Source organism: Dipteris shenzhenensis, chromosome 8 (assembly GCF_047967505.1).
Source record: "Dipteris shenzhenensis isolate YYH24624 ecotype China chromosome 8, Dip_SZ_1.0, whole genome shotgun sequence".
NCBI lineage: Eukaryota > Viridiplantae > Streptophyta > Polypodiopsida > Gleicheniales > Dipteridaceae > Dipteris > Dipteris shenzhenensis.
Genome location: NC_141603.1, coordinates 9,810,620 through 9,831,607, shown reverse-complemented (window position 1 = coordinate 9,831,607; position 20,988 = coordinate 9,810,620). Strand labels below are relative to the sequence as shown.

At 44.2% G+C, this 20,988-nt stretch overlaps 1 protein-coding gene across 2 annotated transcripts in view; it reads right to left on the bottom strand.

The window, feature by feature from the left end:
- The window catches only part of EMB2654 (Tetratricopeptide repeat (TPR)-like superfamily protein), a 79,953-nt gene extending 59,166 nt beyond the window's left edge, over positions 1 to 20,787 (bottom strand). For both annotated transcript variants that reach the window (XM_087378253.1, XM_087378254.1), the window contains exon 1: positions 20,200 to 20,787. In XM_087378253.1, the coding sequence (XP_087234379.1) occupies positions 20,200 to 20,598 (399 nt within the window). In that variant the 5' untranslated portion in view covers positions 20,599 to 20,787. The remainder of the gene's footprint in view (positions 1 to 20,199) is intronic.
- Positions 20,788 to 20,988: the final 201 nt, after the last annotated feature.

Below are 20,988 nucleotides of genomic sequence, written 5' to 3'. Positions count from 1 at the left end.
CTTGAGGCTAGGGATGCCTCTCAGGATTCAATTTACGGCAATCACTTGGCTCCTACCATCGTAGATACTACAGAGTGGGGTGGGGGGGCCTCCTACAACCCGAGTCAACAGAAGACCTCTAGGATGACAAGGCTTTAGTCTTGCTAGAGTGGCAAAGGGTCAGGGTTGTGGGCTGTTTGGGTAGACCGTGGGCTATAGACCTCAACACAATCTTGACATGGTAGGAGAAGGCAAGGTGGCAGCTCTGGTTATGGAGGGCTGACCTCTTCAGAACATTCATAAAAATATGCAAGTAGCTTCATAGCTAGATACATTCCATCGTGGCTGTAAAAGCTGCCCTATACGCAACTTCACAGCTAGACGTAGCAACTATAGGCTCCTTTTTGCTAAGCCAAGAAATGAATGAAGCTCCAAGCATAAAACAATTGCCACTCTGTGACATTCTAGTGTCATAGAAAGTCACTATCTCTGCAAGCCTGCAGGATAAGTGATGAATCGTGGCCATAGAGAAGGACCAAACCTTGAGTGCCTATCAAGTATCGGAAGACACACTTCACAGTCTGCCAATGTTGTGTACTAGAACCATGCCAAGAAAAAGCATATTGAAGATCCAGCTGGCCATGTGTGACACAGATATATCAAGCCTCCAACAGCCTACTACCAGAGAGTGGCATCAAATGGCTCAACAACATCATCCACGGAGAAACAAAAACCACCAAGCTCAACAGGTGTAGAAACTGGTTAAAATCTCTGTAGGAGCGGTCCAACATACTTGGACTGGACTAACTACTCATAATAATATCCCCCTCAGCATGAGCAAACTGAATGCCAAGTTAGTAGTGCAGCTGGCTCAAATCTGTCATAGCAAATGACTGCTGCAAATCATCCTTAAGGCTGCAATATGCTGAGTGGAAGGTCCACTCAAGAGTATCATGCCCTAGTTAACGAGCTATGTTATTCCAGCAGCACTCAAGTGCGAGAAAAGAAAGTGACAGAATATCACTGTGAGGGCTAAACCTAAAACCCTAGCGTGTTCAACCCATAGAGTTGACTCTATTCAAATGACCTAATAGTGCACAATGTGCACACTAGCACAAAAACTACCTTACAAGGCCATACTAGGGGCTAAAACCGATCAGTATTGGCATTTGCTTGCCCTTTCCAACATGGGCAATTTGTACTTACACGTCCCCGCTCCTGGCATTCAAAGCAAACAATATTCTCCAAGCCTCGTGGTCTTTCAATGATTGTTGGTATTGGCTTTCTCTGATCCTTAGCTTCTATCATCCGAAGTCTAAGATCTGCAAATTCTAAAATTAAATGATCGAGTTTACCTTGATTCTCCGATTCTGCCTTTGATGTGCATCCGTCTATAGCTCTCTGTCTTTGATGTGCATCCGTCTATAGCTCTTTCCAACATGGGCAATTTGTACTTACATGTCCCCGCTCCTGGCATTCAAAGCAAACAATATTCTCCAAGCCTCGTGGTCTTTCAATGATTGTTGGTACTGGCTTTCTCTGATCCTTAGCTTCTATCATCCGAAGTCTAAGATCTGCAAATTCTAAAATTAAATGATCAAGTTTACCTTGATTCTCCAATTCTGCCTTTGATGTGCATCCATCTATAGCTCTCTTGTTGCACCTTAGCGGAAGCCTTCTCCCTCATCGCAATCTCAAGTGCCTCTTGCTTTGTCTTGGGAGCTTTAGCTAAGGCCTTCACCTTCGACACTACTTCCAATCCGGCCGCAAACTTACTCATCACCTTCAAGAGCTCAAAACAAGCAAGAGCCCTCTTATTGGCTCCTTGCACATCTCTGAGAGCAGCCTGAACTTATAGGCCAGGTAAGTCCTTGTAGCATCGATCCATCCTTGTAGCCTGAACTTATTGGCCAAGTCCTTGTAGCATCAATCCATGCTAGACATTGACTCACCACCCTGAACCCTGAACACGTCCGATTGCTGCAACGTATCCTCTGCCGCCTCTTGCATACTGAAAGCTTCTACCAATGCAATCATTCTTTATGTCATCTGCAAGGGCTTGATACCAAGTAAGAGCTAGTCCTTCTAAGAAGTATGGCAAGACCTCGTGCCATCGGTCCAATTGCCAATTGTTGTGCGACACCCTCGATCGAACTCCGGTAGATGTGCCACAGGGTTATCCCCTTGCTCTCTGTAGAAAAGTAATCTTGAATAACCTCGCTCCATTGAAATCTCTTCGAGAAGTAGCCTATGAGCGGCTCGCCCCAAAACTCATATACTTTCCTTGAGATATTGCTTCACAACCTTCAGCTTGTTTCCAGAAACTTTCAGCTTTGTATTGCAGGAATTAAAAAGGACAAACCTTCAGCCTCAGCTTGTATCCCAGGCAGCTGACACACATTTCTAGGCTTGCATCCAACTTGTATAAAGTGCATACCTCAAAGAAAGGCTTGTAGATATTCAGCGCATACATCAGAAAGCAAACTCGCATGCCTCAGCTTGTGTTCAGCCTGCACATAGTCATGTTTGCACTTAAATATTGGGAATAGACTAGTCTACGAGCTAGCGCGGGCTGATTCGACAAAAAGCAATTTATACAAAAGCCAACTTGCTTTTGGGGAGGTATAGATCTTCCTGTATAGCACAAATGGGAGATCCAGTTGTAGCTTTTGCGTTCGGCAGTAGAACATAGTCATGTTTGTGCTTAAAATTCTTGGAACTTTCAGTTTTGTATTGCAGGAATTAAAAAGGACAAACCTTCAGCCTCAGCTTGTATCCCAAGAAGCTGACACACATTTCTAGGCTTGCATCCAACTTGTATAAAGTGCAAACCTCAAAGAAAGGCTTGTAGATATTCAGCCCATACATCAGAAAGCAAACTCTCATGCCTCAGCTTGTGTTCAGCCTGCACATAGTCATGTTTGTGTAGGCCATCTTCTGGTGGTTCTAGTGATGCCCTATAGGCCATGGTATGTGCCTTGTAGGCATAAGTGTAGGCACTTATAGTGTTAGTGCCTTTTAGGCCACATAGGACACTTAGTCCTAGGTCTAGGTACAAGTACTTTGTACTTGTGTGTTATCATCTATCTAAGACTTTCACCGTGACGGCTATTCTCCTTCGTACCTGCACTCTCTCTCTCTTCTCAACGCACCTTCAGTGGTATCAGAGCCCAGCTTTGCTTCCTGTGCCTCTTGTCCGTACTATCCGTACAACAGTACGGACGTCCGTAACCACGTACGGATATCGTACCATACCTGCTGAGGAGTGGTCGCCGTACTACTTCGCACGTCGCCGTACTACATCGCCGTACCTGCGTGTCGTCGTACATCCGCATCGCCGTACATCTGTGTCATCATACCTTCAATGGTGCCTGATCCGTACTTGCGCCGCCGTACAGACCAGTACCTGCATCGTCGTATTGTCTGTACTGACCCACGCAAATCTCTCGTACCTGCAGTACTTCACATCCCCGTACCTTCAGTGGTACAACGTACGGCCGTACAGCCATACTTGAGCTGACAGTACAGCTGTACATCGTACTTGAGGTGTCTGTACAGCTATTGCTTCTCTCGAGACTGCCGTACAGGTGTTGCACGTGTGAAGTCTCTTGCAGGACTTTGGCAAAATTTGGGGCTTTTAATACCTTCAGGAGAGATTCGAGATTTGGTCTACAATTTCTTTTTGATTGCAGTACATTGAGTCACATTTGCAGGACATTGAGTCATTTTACAGAACATTGAGTCACTTTTTAAGGACATTGAGTCAGATTGCAATAAATTGGGTCACATTTGCAAAATCTCAGCAAAATTTGAGGCTTTTCTGCATTTGCCCTCTTTTTGGCCTATTTGCCCTCAATAAATTTGGGGCTTTTGCCTAATTTGCTGTTTTTTGCAGTGAACATTGCCTGTCACAGTCACATTTGGGTCAGATCTGCATTTGCCCTTTGATTTGGGTCAGATATTTGCTGTCATTTTTGGGACAGCCAGCTTTTTGCAGTGATAGCCTTGAGGCTTTTGGGTTTTCAAGTCTTTTTCAAGGTATCACATTTGCTATGGCTGGGAACAATCAAGATTTATTTGGAGTTCTTCGTGAAGATGATAAGTTGGATGGCACCAACTATCCGATGTGGTCTTATCTCATGAAACATATTCTTGTTGCAAAGCATTTGTGGAATATTGTTTCTGGGGCTGATCTGAGGCCAGCCAATGCTATAGTGGTTGCCTCTACTGCTGGTCCTTCTACAGGGGGTACTCCTCCTGATGCCTCTTCCTCTAGCACTCTTGCTGCTGCTCTTCCAACTCAAGAACAGTCAAGATGGGATGCAAGAGATGCAAATGCACATTCATGCATTGCTTTATCATGCAAGAGAATCATTATTCCACACATCCGGTCTTGCAGGACAGCAAAGGATGCTTGGGATAAATTGGCTTCTCTCTATCAGATTCGCAATGAAGCTCGTGTTGCACATTTGAGAAGGCAATTACAGGAAGTCAGTATGAATGAAGGTGAGTCAATGGATGCATACTTGACAAAGGTCAAGGACCTCATGGAACAGCTTGCCAACATTGATGAGGTGGTGCCAAATTCACAGCTTGTCAGTACCACATTGAATGGACTGCCAGATACATATCAAGGGTTTGCTACAACCCTTCGATTAGTGGCCATGGGTAATCCAGACCACTATTCTTTTGATCAGCTAGTTACTTTGCTTTTGCAGGAAGAGCAAAGTAGAGCTAACAGACAAGCCATTATTCCCGATCATGCATTTGCTTCACAGCAGACAGGAAGAGGCAAGGCTTCCAAGCCTATGGGCAAGCCAAAATCTGCGCATAGCAGCTGCAATTCCTCCCATGCATCTAAAAATACAGCAGATAAGGCAAAGAAGAAAAGATGCAACTATTGTCGCAAGCCTGGACATGACATTTCAGAATGCAGGAAACACATTGCTTCGGAGAAAAAGAAAGCAGGATTGACAGTTAATGCTCACATGCTATTGAATCCCATGAGCCAGCAGATGCTTCACATGCACATGCTCTTCAGGATGATTGGGCATGGGCTATCCATTGCTCATTTGATCCCTCCAAAGCTGATGCACTCTTTACTGCTAATGATGCTCAATCCTGGTACTTTGATAGTGGTGCTTCCAAGCATGTCACATCTTGCAGACAGTTGTTTCATTCTCTAGCTGATGCACCTCGAGGGGGGACTGTTACATGTGCCAATAATGCTTCATATGCTGTAAAAGGAGTTGGAGATGTGCAGCTCACATCCATTTCCCGCCATCGTGTCATTGTGACAAATGTTCTTTTTGTGCCTGGCATTGAAGTCAACTTGATTTCAATTTCAGCAATTGCTACTTCAGGTTTCAGAGTAATTTTTGATGGCTATAGATGCCTAGTATATGATCTTCGTGATGACAATGCCATAGTTCTCACTGGCACTTTGCAAAAAGGGCTTTATCACCTTGATCATCATCCAGCTGCACTTTCTATTGAAGCATTGGCTATTTCAGATTCACAACTTGCTGAAACTCATCTTTGGCATGAGAGAATGGGCCATCTCAATTATAGAGCTCTTGCAAAGCTACATACACAACAGATGGCAAATGATGTACCTCAAACTCACACAGTTTCCAAACAAGTGTGTGAGGGTTGTCTTTTGGGTAAAATGCATCGATTTCCTTTTCAAAAGAATTGTCCAAAACTCTCACAAAGGAAATTGCAGCTAGTACACAGTGATGTTTGTGGCCCAATGAGGACAAATGCCATTGGAGGATACAAGTATTTCATGACTCTCATTGATGATTTCACAAGGTATTGCTGGGTATATCCTTTAAAGGCCAAATCTGAAGTTTTCTTATGCTTTCAGAGATGGCTGAATATGGTTGAGAATGAATCAGGAAACAAGCTTGTCACCCCCAACACAGATAGGGGAGGTGAGTATATGTCAAAGGAGTTTGATGCATTTCTATTCTCACGGGGCATTATTCACTCATGCACTACTCCTTACACTCCTCAATAGAATCCTGTTTCTGAAAGGAAAAACAGGTCCACAATGGAGATGGCCAGATGCATGCTTAAGGCCAAGTCTTTGCCCAATAAATTTTGGCTTGATGCAGTAATGTGTGCCAACTATGTGCTGAATAGATCACCTACACGGGCATTGAAGACTATTACACCTTATGAAGCATGGAAAGGCAAGAAGCCTTCACTTTCACACATGAAAGTTTTTGGGTCTCTTGCATATGTTCATGTACCATCTCAGCTGAGACATAAGCTTGATGACAAGGCAATCAAATGCATATTCATTGGTTACAGCCAGGAGAGCAGAGGGTATAGGTTATATCAACCAAATACTGGGAAGATTATTGTCAGTAGAGATGTGATCTTTGCTGAACATTCAGCTTCTCCTCTTGTGGACTGCAAAGCAAAGCCAGATGTTGACATGTTTGATGCCTTTGAATCTTGGTTACCTCTGCCATCGTCAGAAGAGGATTTTGAGCAGCAACATGAGCCTCCTGCAGGCCCTCCACTAAGCAATAATCAGCCTCAACCTCATGCTGATTTGCAGGTCTCTCTTCCGGCACAAAATGATCCCACTACTCATGATGCAATCATTGAAGCTGTCAATAGACAGCAAAGGCAAGTTCCAAGATGGCTTCTTGATACATTGAGGGACAACAAACAAGATCAGCCTTTTGCTGCCCGGACAAGATCAGGGAATAAACAACATGGTCACTTTCTTGAGTTTGCCCTCCTTGCTACCACTTGCAATGAAGAGCCTTTGTGCCATAAAGATGCTTTTGACAACAAAGAGTGGATGGATGCAATGAAAGCTGAGTTACAATCTATTGACAAAAATGACACATGGGAATTAGTAGATCTCCCACCTGGCAAGCATGCCATTAGAACGCGGTGGGTCTACAACTTAAAAAGGAAATCTGATGGCAGCATAGATCGATACAAAGCCCGTCTTGTTGCAAAAGGGTATGCCCAACAACAAGGCATTGACTTTCAAGAGACATTTGCTCCCACATCCAGGATTACTACCATTCGATGTGTCATTGCCATTGCAGCCCATCATCATTGGCAAGAGCATCAACTTGACATCAAGACCGCTTTGGAAGAAGTCTATGTCACACAACCTCCTGGCTCTGAGGTTGTTAATTCTGAAAATAAGGTATGCCGGCTTAGAAAAGCCCTTTATGGTTTGAAGCAGGCACCCAGGGCATGGTATGCCAAAATTCATGCACACTTACTATCCCTTGGTTTTCAGAATAGTCCCACAGAACCCACTCTTTATGTCCGTGGGAGTGGATCTGATTTTTTAGTGCTGATTTTATATGTGGATGATATGCTCATCACGGGCCCAGATACTCAGCAAATTGTAGCTTTCAAGGCTGATTTGCAGCAGATTTTTGACATGTCAGACATGGGACGGCTCCATTATTATTTGGGCATTCAGTTTGCTCATGTTGAGGGGGGTATCATGATGTCTCAGTCCAAGTATATTGGACAGCTCCTTGATCGTTTTCAGTTTGAGGATTGCAAGCCAATCTCTACTCCAGTGGACCCTGGCTTCAAATTCTCAGCTCATGATGGGAGCCCACCATGTGATATCACTCTTTATCAGCAGGCTGTTGGATGCCTTATTTATTTATGTCACACCAGACCTGACTTGCAGTATGCAGTATCTCAGCTCAGTAGATTCATGCACATGCCCAGTTCACAGCATTGGCAGGCAGTGAAGAGAGTCTTCAGATATCTCAGAGGCACTCAGGATTTAGCCCTCTTCTATAGTGATCAGGGTTCACTTACCATGCATGCTTACACGGACAGTGACTGGGCAGGATGTTCTGACACCAGAGTGTCACATATTGGCAATTGTTTTTTGCTTGGCAATTCATGTATTTCTTGGCTCAGCAAGAAGCAACCGACAGTTGCCACGTCTAGCTGTGAGGCTAAGTACACGGCAGCTTTCACCGCTACAATAGAGTGTGTTTGGCTTCGACAGTTACTTACAGATCTTGGTATTTGCCAGACATCCTTCACTATTGTCTACACTGACAGCCAAAGTGCTTTGGCCATTGCGTGTAACCCAGTGTTTCATGCGCGTACCAAGCATATTGAAGTTCACTATCATTATGTTTGGGAGCGGTTGTCAGCAAGAGACATAGAGTTGTCCTATCTTCCCACAGAGGACAACATCGCAGATATGTTTACAAAGGCACTTCCTCGTCCCAAGTTCGAAGTCTTCCGACAGGCTTTACACTTGGTTCCCTTTGTTACATGATCTGACATTCCTTGTGCATTCAAAGGTGGCTATATCCTTTTGGATGAACATGTGCCACCATGACCAGAAACTACCAGGTATTCTGAGACGTTTCCAGAGTACTTCAGCCCATCCCATGGAGGGGGGTTTGTAGGCCATCTTCTGGTGGTTCTAGTGATGCCCTATAGGCCATGGTATGTGCCTTGTAGGCATAAGTGTAGGCACTTATAGTGTTAGTGCCTTTTAGGCCACATAGGACACTTAGTCCTATGTGACACCTAGGACACTTAGTCCTAGGTCTAGGTACAAGTACTTTGTACTTGTGTGTTATCATCTATCTAAGACTTTGACCGTGACGGCTATTCTACTTCGTCTCCTTCGTACCTGCACTCTCTCTCTCTTCTCAACGCACCTTCAGTTTGCACTTGAATCTTGGAATAGACTAATCTACAAGCTACCGCGGGCTGATTCGACAAAAAGCAATTTATACAGAAGCCAACTTGCTTTTGGGGAGGTGTTTATCTTCATGTATAGCACAAATGGGAGATCCAGTTGTAGCTTTTGCATTCGGCAGTAGAACATAGTCATGTTTGTGCTTAAATTTCTTGGAATAGACCCAGTCTACAAGCTAGCGTGGGCCATTTTGCCAAAAAGAGACATACATAGAAGTCAATTTACTTTTTGGGATAGCTCCAAAGCCCTTACACGGCATCTCCACCAAAAACGATGTGAAAGAAAGAAAGAAAGAAATTTTATTAAAGTCTTCGGAAGACCAATGGGTCTATGAAACTGTGAAATTCTGATACAACAAGCTATGGTAGTGGAGCTACTAAACGAGTATCCATACCAATGCAAAATGCAAAAATGCAGTATTAAGTCCTAAGTACAACATAGTCATGTCGATGGTCGACTATATATCAATCTCAGCATCATCATCAATCTCAGCATCATCACCAATATCATCATCATCATCGACAACAACAAGATATCAGGATGAGGCAGTGGAGGCATGAAGTCGGCAATAGAGTGTTGTCGGCCACTCAGAGGTGCAGTCCTAGCATGTCTCCTGGTCGTAGCTATGCATCTGACTAGGGCTACTGTGACCCCCGTCGGTCAGGCTCCGACTCTAAACAAGGAGGAGATGTCTCCAAGTGTGATCTATGTGTTGATCCTCTGTCTGAGCTGTCGGGTCACAGGCTCCGGGTCACGGTCATGTTGAGGCCTCGTCTCGTGGGGGTCCATGAGATCTAGCTGAAAGAACTCGGTGATAAAGCTCTGAGAGGGATCAGCCGAGAAAGAATTATGCTCCTGTATCCGTGCTCGGAGTATCATCTTGCGGTGTCTAAGTGCCTCATGAATGAAACCTGCCAAACACCGCTGGTCTGGGTAGGAGAGGGAACGGGCCAAAATCCCATAACTATCCCTGAAGAGGCAGTGGAAACGCCCTTGGATCTCATAGTGCATAGGACATCCCTCTATCTCAACCTCCTACATGTCACATAGTATGCATATGTGCCTCTCCCTGGGTAGTCGCTCTGCTCTGCCGCTCTCGATGCGAAGTTTGTGTGAAGAGACCCGGAACTGCCCAAGAGAGATCCTCAGCGAGGGGTAGGTGAATCTGCATGTATCCTGGTGGGTCAATGAAACCCTCCGCTGTGATATGTAAGAAGTGATCTCTGTAGAAGCTAAGCTTCACTGGGAGTTCACTCGGTCCCAACCAGGTCCAAAATGTGTGTAGCTGTAGTAGATCCTCACGGATAACCTGGTTGACCTCGTGTGATAGGAGGGGAGAAAACGGAGCATCCATGCTGTACTGGAAGGAAGGTAGTCTATCCATATGGAGCCCCTGTTGCTCAAACCATCTCTCTATATGTGCATACCAGCACCTCTGGTCTCCTCCTGCTGCAAGTGCCATAGAAGAGGATAGAGCTATCCATGGTAGCCTGCTACGCCCTAAGGTGTAATCCCTATATTCCCTAATTGAATACAGATACGTGATGATCTGAAATGCAGCATCTAGCTGTAAAGGGGGTGACCCAAACTCAGCCTGAATGATCTGGTGAGAAAAAGATGGCTTACCACGAATCATCCATGATAACATGAGAACCTGTAGCTGCTCCACACGGGCCCACTCTGTATCCAACAAGTCTGGCCCCCAACAAGGACTGCCGTACATCCGGAGTCAAAAAGCAACCCCTTGGTGCATGGATCCTGAAAGTGCGAGCGGAAGCACTGCCTCTCTAGTCTGGCCAATGAAGCATACCCTCTCCTCAAGCGTGCCTGCATCGCGGGTCTCATAGTGAAGCTGGGTCCGAAAAAGATAACCCCAAGATAAGTGTATGATGAAACTATCTCAACAGGTGACCCCTCAAATGTGAACTGCTCCTGACGCATGATGGCTCGAGATGTATTGAAGATCATGACCTTGATTTTACCCAGGTTGACCTTCAAATCATGAGACTCACAAAAGGACTATAGTGCGTCTAGGTGTCTCTGAAGCCCCTCTGCTGAGGAAGACAAGAGAGCCACGTCATCTGCATAGAGCAATATCTAGATCAGCGTGCCTGCAAGAGAGTAACCTACACCCCCTATGTCTGCACCACTGTCTCAAGCTCATCAATGTAGAGGCTAAACAAGGTAGGTAACAAAGGACACCCTTGTTTGACCCTGATGGTGCTCATGATCTCGTCTGTCCACCCGAATCCTACTCGAACTCTGCCTGAAACTCTCTCGTAAAGTGCCATGACAGCCCAAATGATCTCCTAGTCATAACCCAAGTCCTGTAAATGCCGTATGAGACGGGCTCTCGGAACCGTGTCAAATGCCTTGCGGAAAGCCACAAAGCAACAGTAAACCCTCTGCTTCTGTGACCTCACCTCCTCGATGATACATCTGAGCGTGAGAATGTGGTCCATGGTTCCATGATCACGCCGAAATCCGGCCTGTCTTGATGCTCTAGGTCCTCGACACTCTGCAAGTCTACTAACCTTGGAGTCAAGTACTGATGCATAAATCTTGGGCATGACATGTCCAATCATAATGGTCCTGTAGTTCTCCGCGCTCATGGGAAAAGATGAATCAAGAAGCATACACCCGTAGTAAGCCTTGAGGGCCTTCGGAATTTAGAGCAACATGGAGAACAAAGCAAAGAAGCACTTCCTCAATGCCAAAATTCCATCGTGGCAAAACACTGCTTGCGAATCAAACGATACATGCATCCTCTTTTGCAGCTACGCACTACGATATATGCACGAAGCCTCCATCTCCCTACTCAACATGCAACAAAAGCAGAGGAGTCATAGGAGAGGTGCTCAACCACAAGAGAGAGAGCGAAATGGTTGCAACACGGACGTCAATACTCCACAAGTGCTTCTACCATTGCATGATGCGCCTTGCTCTTCTTCCAAACTCATACACCTCTCATGTACATATAGAGGGAGTCCATATGCTATTTCAATAGTAAGCCTTGAGGGCCTTCGGAATTTAGAGCAACATAGAGAATGAAGGAAAGAAGCACTTCCTCAATGCCAAAATTCGATCATCGCAAAACACTGCTTGCGAATCAAAAGATACATGTGTCCTCTTCTGCAGCTAAGCACTACGATATATGCACGAAGCCTCCATCTCCCTACTCAACACGCAACAAAAGCAGAGGAGTCATGGGAGAGGCGCTCAACTACAAGAGAGAGGGTGAAATGGTTGCAACACGGACGTCAATACTCCACAAGTGCTTCTACCATTGCATGACATGTCTTGCTCTTCTTCCAAACTCATACACCTCTCGTGTTCATATAGAGGGAGTCCATACAAACAGCCTTTTACCAAAAATAGCCTTCTAGCCTAAGATTACCACATCCAAAGATGGGCACTTCTAGAAAGAGCTAGGTACCCAAGATCTACACAAAACTTGGAGCCTTCCAAAAAGGTCTAGGTACCTAAATAAGGCAACCAAGAGGGGACCTACTCCTAGCATGACAAGCAACGAGGCATGCGACAAGAGAACAGGAGTCACGGAGAGAAGCTAACCACAACAAGAGAGAGGGCGAATGGGTTGCAACACGGACGTCAATACTCCACAATTGCTTCTACCATTGCCTAATGCATCTCATTCTTCTTCCAAACTCATACACCTCCCATGTTTATATAAAGGGAGTCCTTGAGCACTTCTAGAAAGAGCTACGTGCCCAAGATCTACACAAACTGGAGCCTTCCAAAAAGATTTAGCTACCTAAATAAGGTGACAAGGAGGCCACCTACTCCTAGCCTTATCAACTCGCCTAATTTCTACCTATTATAGCCATACACCTAGTAGCACTCTTTGGCACCAATGGCCTATGTATACAATAATAATCCCTGCACAAAGAACCTTGTGCCCAATAGCAAAATCTTCACACACAGTATTATGTTCTTACCATGTGCCCAATAGCAAAATCTTCACACACAATATTACGTTCTTTCACTAAGTGGAGGTGGAGCAAGATATCAAGGCATTTAGGGTACATACTTAGGTTCTACAACACCAATACATCATCTTGAGTGATTGTTCCTTCAACCTTTTATGTTCCTTCAACCTTTTATGACAGCCATCTTTTTCTTGCCGTTCATGTTTGATGTTTATTTTCCCTTCTAAGTAGCATGAGCATAAGACATTCTAGCATTCGCAGTTGTGGTCTACTGACAAGAACCTCCATTACGACGCTAACCATCGTGAACCTTTAATGCATTGACTCTAGCCCAAGTTTTGCATCAAATTTATGAGACATAATTTGAGCTTGCTGAAAATGCCTTTTTCCAATTTGAAGGCTTTGCTTGGCTTGAAATGCATTGCCAACAGATCAAGGCATTCCCATGACTCATAAAGGCATCAACTCTTTGTATGTCTTCCATGTGGACTGTACCTTGAGACGCATGAGCAAAACATGCACGCATCTCTATGTACTCCAAACATTAAAGTCTTGATTTCGGATCTTTCTTCTCTCATGTCAACATCCCTTCTTGCGTGTGTCTTAGATTGTGGATGGTAATTACAAGGGTTCAATGAAGCCGAGCGTTATCCTGGGCCACCTGCCTCTGAGCATTTTTGGGAGCCACCTTTTGTAGGCCATTCTATGAGCTGTCCATAGGTGCCACTCATTCCTTGGTATGTGCCTTGTAGGCCTAGTTACATTCAGTTAGGTCAGTTGGTACGATTAGTACATGTACCACTTAGGACACTTAGGACAATTAGTCCAGTTAGGGCACTTTGCCCTAGGGTCTGTTATATTGGCTCTCCTTTGAGCCTTGACTCAGTTTTGCAGCAATTCATTACAGCATCTCGTTTTTTGTCTTCTCTCCTTCATTTTGAGCTTCCATTGCTTGCCGTAGCCTACAGTGGTATCAGAGCAGGTTCGGGATCCATTCCCTCAACCATTGGCAGCTTGTTCAAGCTGTTTGGCAGCCCCTGGACCTCTCATTCTTGCTGGTTCTACACGCCTGTGAACATTTGTGGCCTCTCCAAGCAATTCTCTCGCGGGAAGTTTGTCTTTTTCGCGTGAAGACTGCATTTTGGAGCACCCGTTGCGAAGGGAGACGCATTTCGAAGCATTTCCATTCATTTTCTGCTGCACCGGGTCCGGGTTCACACGTGTGAATTCTTGCTGCTGTATGGATTCCGTACAACAATAAGGAACTGTACTGACATTTTTGCCTCCATTTATTGCGTTGTATGGACTGTCTGGAGTAGTTCTCAAGCTGTACGGATAGATTTGCCAGCATTTAATGCCCTTTGGAGGCTGTACTGACAAATTCGCTAGCATTTAAGGCCTGTATGGATTCCGTACAATCCATTTACGACAGTACGTAACTGTTCTTTGGCTGTACGGATTTGTTGCTTCAGCATTTAAGGCAGTATGTGGTCTTCCTTCGAAGCATTTGCACATGTTGACCTGCCTCGAGATTCGTGCCTGCATTACGTGCTTTCTCATGCTGCATGCCGGTGCTAGAAGACATTTGGAGCTTGTTGCAATGATCTGGAGGTCCCTCCTTGAGCCCATTCTTCTTCATTTTTTTAATTCTTTATTTTTCTTTCCAATTTCTTCTTCATTTGGCTTCCCTTTGCCTTGGGCTTCGAGTTCCCCTCCATTGGATCAGGCTCGTCTCATTTCCAAGTGCTCTCCTCCTCGTGGGAGCACTTTCTCTTGCTGTAACTCTCATTTCCAGCCCTCTCTTGGCATCTCTCATTCCTATTTGCTGTCTTTTTCACCTCTCCCTCAAGGGTGAATCCCTTTGCTCACATAAGGCCTCGTGTTGCCTTTTGTGCAACAAGTACACCTTCAGACAACAGAGTCTTTTGCAGTGAGAAGCTTTGAAGCTTGAGCAGCAATTTGCCTTTCTATTTTGCGAGGTTGCCCTTCTCTCATTCACCTTGCCAGTTGGTGCATTTGCCTTGAATTACAACACCATGCCTAGCAGCAAGGATGATTTGTTTGGGATGCTTGGGGCTGAGGACAAGCTTGATGGCACAAATTACCCCATGTGGGCATACATGATGGGGCATGTTGCCAAGAATTTGTGGAACATTGTTTCAAGCGCTGAGGTCAAGCCTAACACGTTATGCTGCTTCTAGTGCTACAGCCACTACCTCTAGTACTACAAGTACTGCTTCAGGCTCATCTCATGGTGGGTCTAATGCTACTTCTAGAGCAGCTACATCTTCTACTACAGGTACTTTGTCTCCTACACAGGAGTAGATTCAGTGGGATGGTCGTGATGCCAAAACACATACCTTGATTGCTCTTTTAGTTAAAAGGGTCATTATCCCTCATATCCGATCTTGCACGACAGCAAAGCAAACATGGCATCAACTTGCATCCTTACATCAAGAACAGAATGAGGCGAGGGTTGCCTATCTCTGCAAGCAGTTGAAGGACTTGAAGCTTGAAGAGGGTGGTAATATGGATGCCTATCTACCAGTGTGAAAGATTTGAAAGAGCAGTTGGCTAACATTGATGAGGTGAGCCTAATTCTCAACTTGTTTCTAATAACCTTGACGGGTTGCCTGACTCTTATCATGGCTTTGCTACTACATTGAGGTTGGTTGCAAGTGGCATGCCAACCATTATTCCTTTGACCAGCTGGTTGCCCTCTTACTTCAGGAGGAACAAAGCCATGCAAACCGCAATGCTTCTATGGCTAGTGATCAAGCTTTTGCTGCCCAACATTAAAACAAAGGCAAAGGCAAGGTTTCAACTGGTAAACCCCCTCATTCACATGCTGGTCACTCCCATGATCCTTCTTCTTCGGGGAATAAAAAGAAGAAGAAAAGATGCAACTATTGCAAGAAACCTGGGCATGACATTTCTGAATGCAAGAAGAGAATTGCATCTGAGAACAAGAAGAAAGAGTCTGGTCTTGCAGTATCTCGTTCTCCTAGTCTAGATCGACATGAGTCAGCTAACTTGCTCAAGACCAGCATTGGTCTTTTCTTGTTACATGTCAGTATAATCTTGATGTTCATGATGCCTACATGAAAGTTTCTGATGTATTTGATGCTTGGCTCTTTGATAGTGGTGCTAGCAAGCACATCACTTCCTGTAGGAAGTTATTCAGCTCACTTGAGCATGCATCTAAGGGGGGGACAGTCACATGTGCCAATAATGCATCATTTCTAGTGAAAGGCATTGGACAAGTTGCTCTTATGTTTCTGGTGGTCTAGTCACTCTAGAGAATGTCCTTTATGTTCTAGGCATTCGCAAGAACCTCATCTCTATTTCAGCCATCGCTACTTGTGGCTATCAGGTTCTCTTTGATGGTGTTCAGTATACAGTCTATGATGCTACACATGCCTTTACCATAGTGTTGACTGGGATATTGACTAGAGGCTATACAGACTTGATGCCTATGATAGATGCTTGGATGATGTTGGACTTGTAGATGCAGATGTTTATGTTGTTGATTCTTCTACCATGGCAGATACCCATTTGTAGCATGAGAGGTTTGGACACCTCAATTTTGGGCCTTTGGCGAAGCTACATAAGCATGTCGATCTTCCAAAAATGCATATGCCTTCAAAGCATGTTTGTGAACCTTGCTTGGTAAGATGCACTGTTCTGCATTTCCCAAGAAAGGGAGAGTTGGTGCTTCACACAAGCTGTATTTGGTTCATAGTTATGTTTGTGGACCCATGCGGGTTGCAGCTCTTGGGGGATTTTATTAGTTTGTCACATTTATTAATGACTTCACCAGGTATATGCTTTGAAATCCAAATATGAAGTTTGTGTGTGCTTCAGGCATTTTGTTGCCTTGGTTGAGAATGAGAGTGGGATGAAAATTGCTTTGATTAATACAGACAAGGGTGAATATATGTCAAAGGAATTTGCTGATTTTTTGGCCTCACGTAGCATACATCTTCAATGCAGTGTGCCTTACACTCCTCAGCAGAACCCCGTGGCTGAGCGAAAGAATAGATCCGTCATGGAGATGGCCAGGTGTATGTTGAAAGGCAAGCACTTGCCTAACAAGTTGTGGTTGGGTGCCATTATGTGTGCTAATTACATTTTGAGCACATGTCCCACAAAGGCATTGAAGACCATCACACCTTATGAGGCTTGGAAAGGTCATAAGCCCAAGATTTCTCACATGCGAACTTTTGGATGCTTGGCATATGCACATGTGCCTTCTCAAACACGCACAAACTTGGATGATAAAGCTGTCAAATGCATTTTCATTGGGTATAGCTCAGAGAGCAAGGGCTATATGCTCTACCAGCCCCGTGCGGACAAGTGTTTTGTCAGAAGGGATATGGTGTTTCACTATGCCTTTGTTGGACTGTCAAAAACATCCCGTTGTTGATGCACCAGATCTCTTTGACAGCTCGATGCCTTTGTTTCCGTCAAATGCTCATCATGATGATGTTACATCTGATGTTGCTCCTTCTCCATCTGTTGGTCATTTGCAGCAGCCACATGTGCACATGAGAGCAGAAGATGGGGAATGGAAGAGGGAAGGAGAAGCTGAAAAGCCAAAAAGGGGGGGGGAGAGAGACAGAGAGAATATAGTTGCCAAGGGGAAGCAAGAGCTCTTAGTAGATTAGGAGTGGACATGTCACATCAAAAATGTGAGCTACAATGAGTGGGAGGCAGGCGGACTTGTACAGTCCCCTCCACTTTTTTTTTAGCCCTCTCCAAGCCTTAACAATTCTTAGCCAAATTATACTTAACCTCACATCATTGGTCAAATTCAACGCCGTTCACTAGGTTGGTCAAGCTCAACATTGACCAAAAAGTCAGCTCTTTACTTTTTTGCACCTGATTGTCCCCTACTACTATGGCAACATTGTGTGGCCTCAATGGTGCTGGTTTTTCTGCCTCAAAACCCTTTATCCCTTATAGGCTAGCTCTCAACAATACCGGATGGCCACAAGTGTAGATGCCAGAGACAATGGGTGATAGAAGAGACCTCTTTTTCATAATGATAGTGAATACCACACCAGTCACAAACCAAGAGGGAACTAATCAAAACCGTAGAGCAGAGGATCAGTTATCATCCAACATGAAGGGAGCAGTTAGACATATTCCAGCAGCATGATCACAAGGTACCACGGGGATGTAAGGTCCCGAAACAAAAACACCTAAGCAGCTCAGGAAGGCTTAGGAGAGTCTAAAAGATGAAGGCCAACAAGAAGCCCTCTGCCAAAGAAGGGGTGGGCCAGGCTTTTGGTGCACCCTCCACCCCCATTATTGCTAGTGCCAAATATTTTTAAAGGATCTTTTCGAAAGGGTGCCAAGGCTTCTGGTTTTGCATTCTTTCCTTTCTTAGGTGCACCCAGGAGCACATCATCTAAATGCAATAGGATACATCTAGATGAATCTCAAAACATGCCCAAACTCATCCTCTAAAAACACAACACCGTGCAATTTCAATCTCATGATAGTCACTCATAACGTTGAAAATCATAAACTCAATCGCGCATAGTAGGGACTAGCTACTATGACATCCTCACTGACGTCATCAGCGCCCAACAATGGGTGTAGGCCCATAGTACAAGCATATGCTCTCACACATCAAATCCACACACCCACACATACTTGAGCATCCATTTATGCAAAGGTCTTCGTACTGAGTTTCTATCAGCACTCCAGAGGTGGAGCGCAAACTCAGCCATGACAAAGGCTAGCACTAAAGAAGAAGGCTAACGAAAAAGTAGTCGACATTCTCTTCATTCAAACTTTATATTGTGTATTACCTCGAATGGATAAAATAAAGGATCTATTGATCTTAGACCATATGTTACCTTTGATTTCAATCCAAACACCATTACATTCTGGACTTTGGAGGACAAATTATGAGAATTATATATTTTGCAAAGGGTTTACAAAAAGTTCCAGACCCTGTCACATGCACCCCTACACTAGGGTGCATTATGATGTGCATAGTGTATAGCAATAGTTCCCTACTTAGGTGATTTTGTTGTATGCCGTTGTCCCATTGTAAACCCTAGTCCAGGGACGAGTCAAGCACGATCTACATAGGTCCATATGGGTATGGAATCAAAGGCCTAGCTGTCCTAGGCTTATGTGGAGAAGCCTATACCATTTTATATACATACATATATATGTGTGTATGCATATATATGTATATGTATACACTTTCATAAGACTAGAAGATATCCAACCTTGCAAATTATAATTTTTTATAGAGCAAGCGAAAGAAAAAAGGAAAGAAGGGAGTTTCTAAGCGACTTTAGATAAAAGTATGAGTAAATGAGGAAAAAAATTTAATAACAATATAATAACAAAAGATAAAGTTGAAAAGACTTTGCAAGAAAAGCTACGCTTATGTTCTCATCAGTGCCCAAGCATAAGCTTCCATCTGGGTTTTGAAAGATTTCAGAATCTCTTGGGTAAACCTGCGCTTACTAAGCTTTGAAATCCCAACCAAACAACAAAAACTTTGATAGCAAAAGAAAGAAACAAAACAGAAAATAATAATAAGAAATGCGATAAATGTGATCAAGGGCTTGCTCTAAGGTGCATGTGTGCATCTAGGGGAGTCAGATGTGTGTGTGTGTGTAGTAGAAGCACACCTAGTGTTATAAGGTGTCTAGACCATGACATAAGTGATGATGTAAGTGCAAAGGCCCCCACATGGGAGGTTCCTTTGATTTAGCCAGTTCCTATGATGTAGGGGCTAATTGCCACTTAGAAAGAGAGAGAGAGAGAGAGAGAGAGTTAAATTAGGTTAAATTAACCCCAAGAGGAGGAATGAGCATAAGGGAACAAAGATAAACCCACGTACATATACGAAAACACAGGAAACACCAACACAAACACAAGGAAACAATTATTGTCCATATTTTAAAATTAGTTCATTTTCTATTTGTATATTTAAAATTTAAAATGCTAATAAATCATAAAATAAGGGAGTGGGAGGAAAAGCTTCAGAAACAAGTGAGTACAAGTACTCGTGAGCACTGCCTTCAATTGGTTCTGTCAAAGGAAAAAAATTGTCAAGATGAATGAATGAATGATTAATTTGCAACACCTATGATGAAAGCCCGTGTATAGGAAAGTTCGAATGATTTGCAAACTCCGTAAGAGAGAGAACCAAAATAGTAGGGGGCCACGTGGCAAAAAATGGTGTGGGACACTTTTTAAGAAAAGTGAAACGATAGCTCTGTCTAGAAGGCAGTGCTAACAAATTTTACATAACGTACTTACGTACATACACACGCACATATATATATATATCCACACACACGTGTGCACACACACATATATATACTTTAAATCCTGTGGAGAAGCGTGTGCCTTCTGTTTTACACATTCGATTGGCGAAGTAGACATTATGGTACCAAAGAGCAGCACAGAGAGCGTTCAGGAGAGATTATACTTACTAATACCTGCAAAGATTAGTTTTGACACAAGCTCATGAAAAAATGAAATCAGAGACGGGGGCTGGGGGGTGGATACCTTGATCAAAACTGGAAAGTTCTTTCGATTGAATCGACCAACCCAATGGTTAAGAATGATATCGACGTCTTCCCAATGCTTCAGTGCAAGGATCCTTTGTACAAGCTCACTAATGTCCCATGCATGTTGATCCTTATTTGAAGACCTCCTGTATCTTTTGGGTATCTTATTATCGCTATGGACTGGCGGTTTGGGGGAAGCAACGTAAATCCCTTTGTCGTAGTCCACGAAATGGGCGTGAACATGTTGAGAAACCAACTCGGGGATCTGGGCACGGGCTAAAAACGGCCCATAAGCAGGTAATGAAACTCGGCGAGACAGTAAGGAGCACACCGGAGGCAATTCAAGAGATGGCAGCAGTGAATCGAAGAACGATAGCGAATTTGTTGAGGTAGCCATATCCGGGCTACTGGCATTCAAGTAGCTAAGTTAGAGAAGTGCCCAAGTTGAGCAAGAACACTTGAGGCTCTTTGTGTATTGGATAGTACTAGTACGAGACCTACTCACCCATGCTTTGATGGGGAACAACATGATTGTACCTCGTCTCGCATCTCACTTGCATCCCAAGCACTGAAGCATGAACGAATAGTCTCAGATGATAGGTCTCACATCCCTAGGAGTGAAGCATGAATGAAATGAAAGAATAGTCTTAAATGATAGTTTATGTGGCAAAGGAGAGTGTCACTATTGGCTTGTTAGCCTAGTGGTCGAATTTTGGTGGGCTGCCATGTGCCCTTGTGCTTGGGCAAAGCTAAATCGCCATACAATAGCCGCATTTTTGGGCGCTTT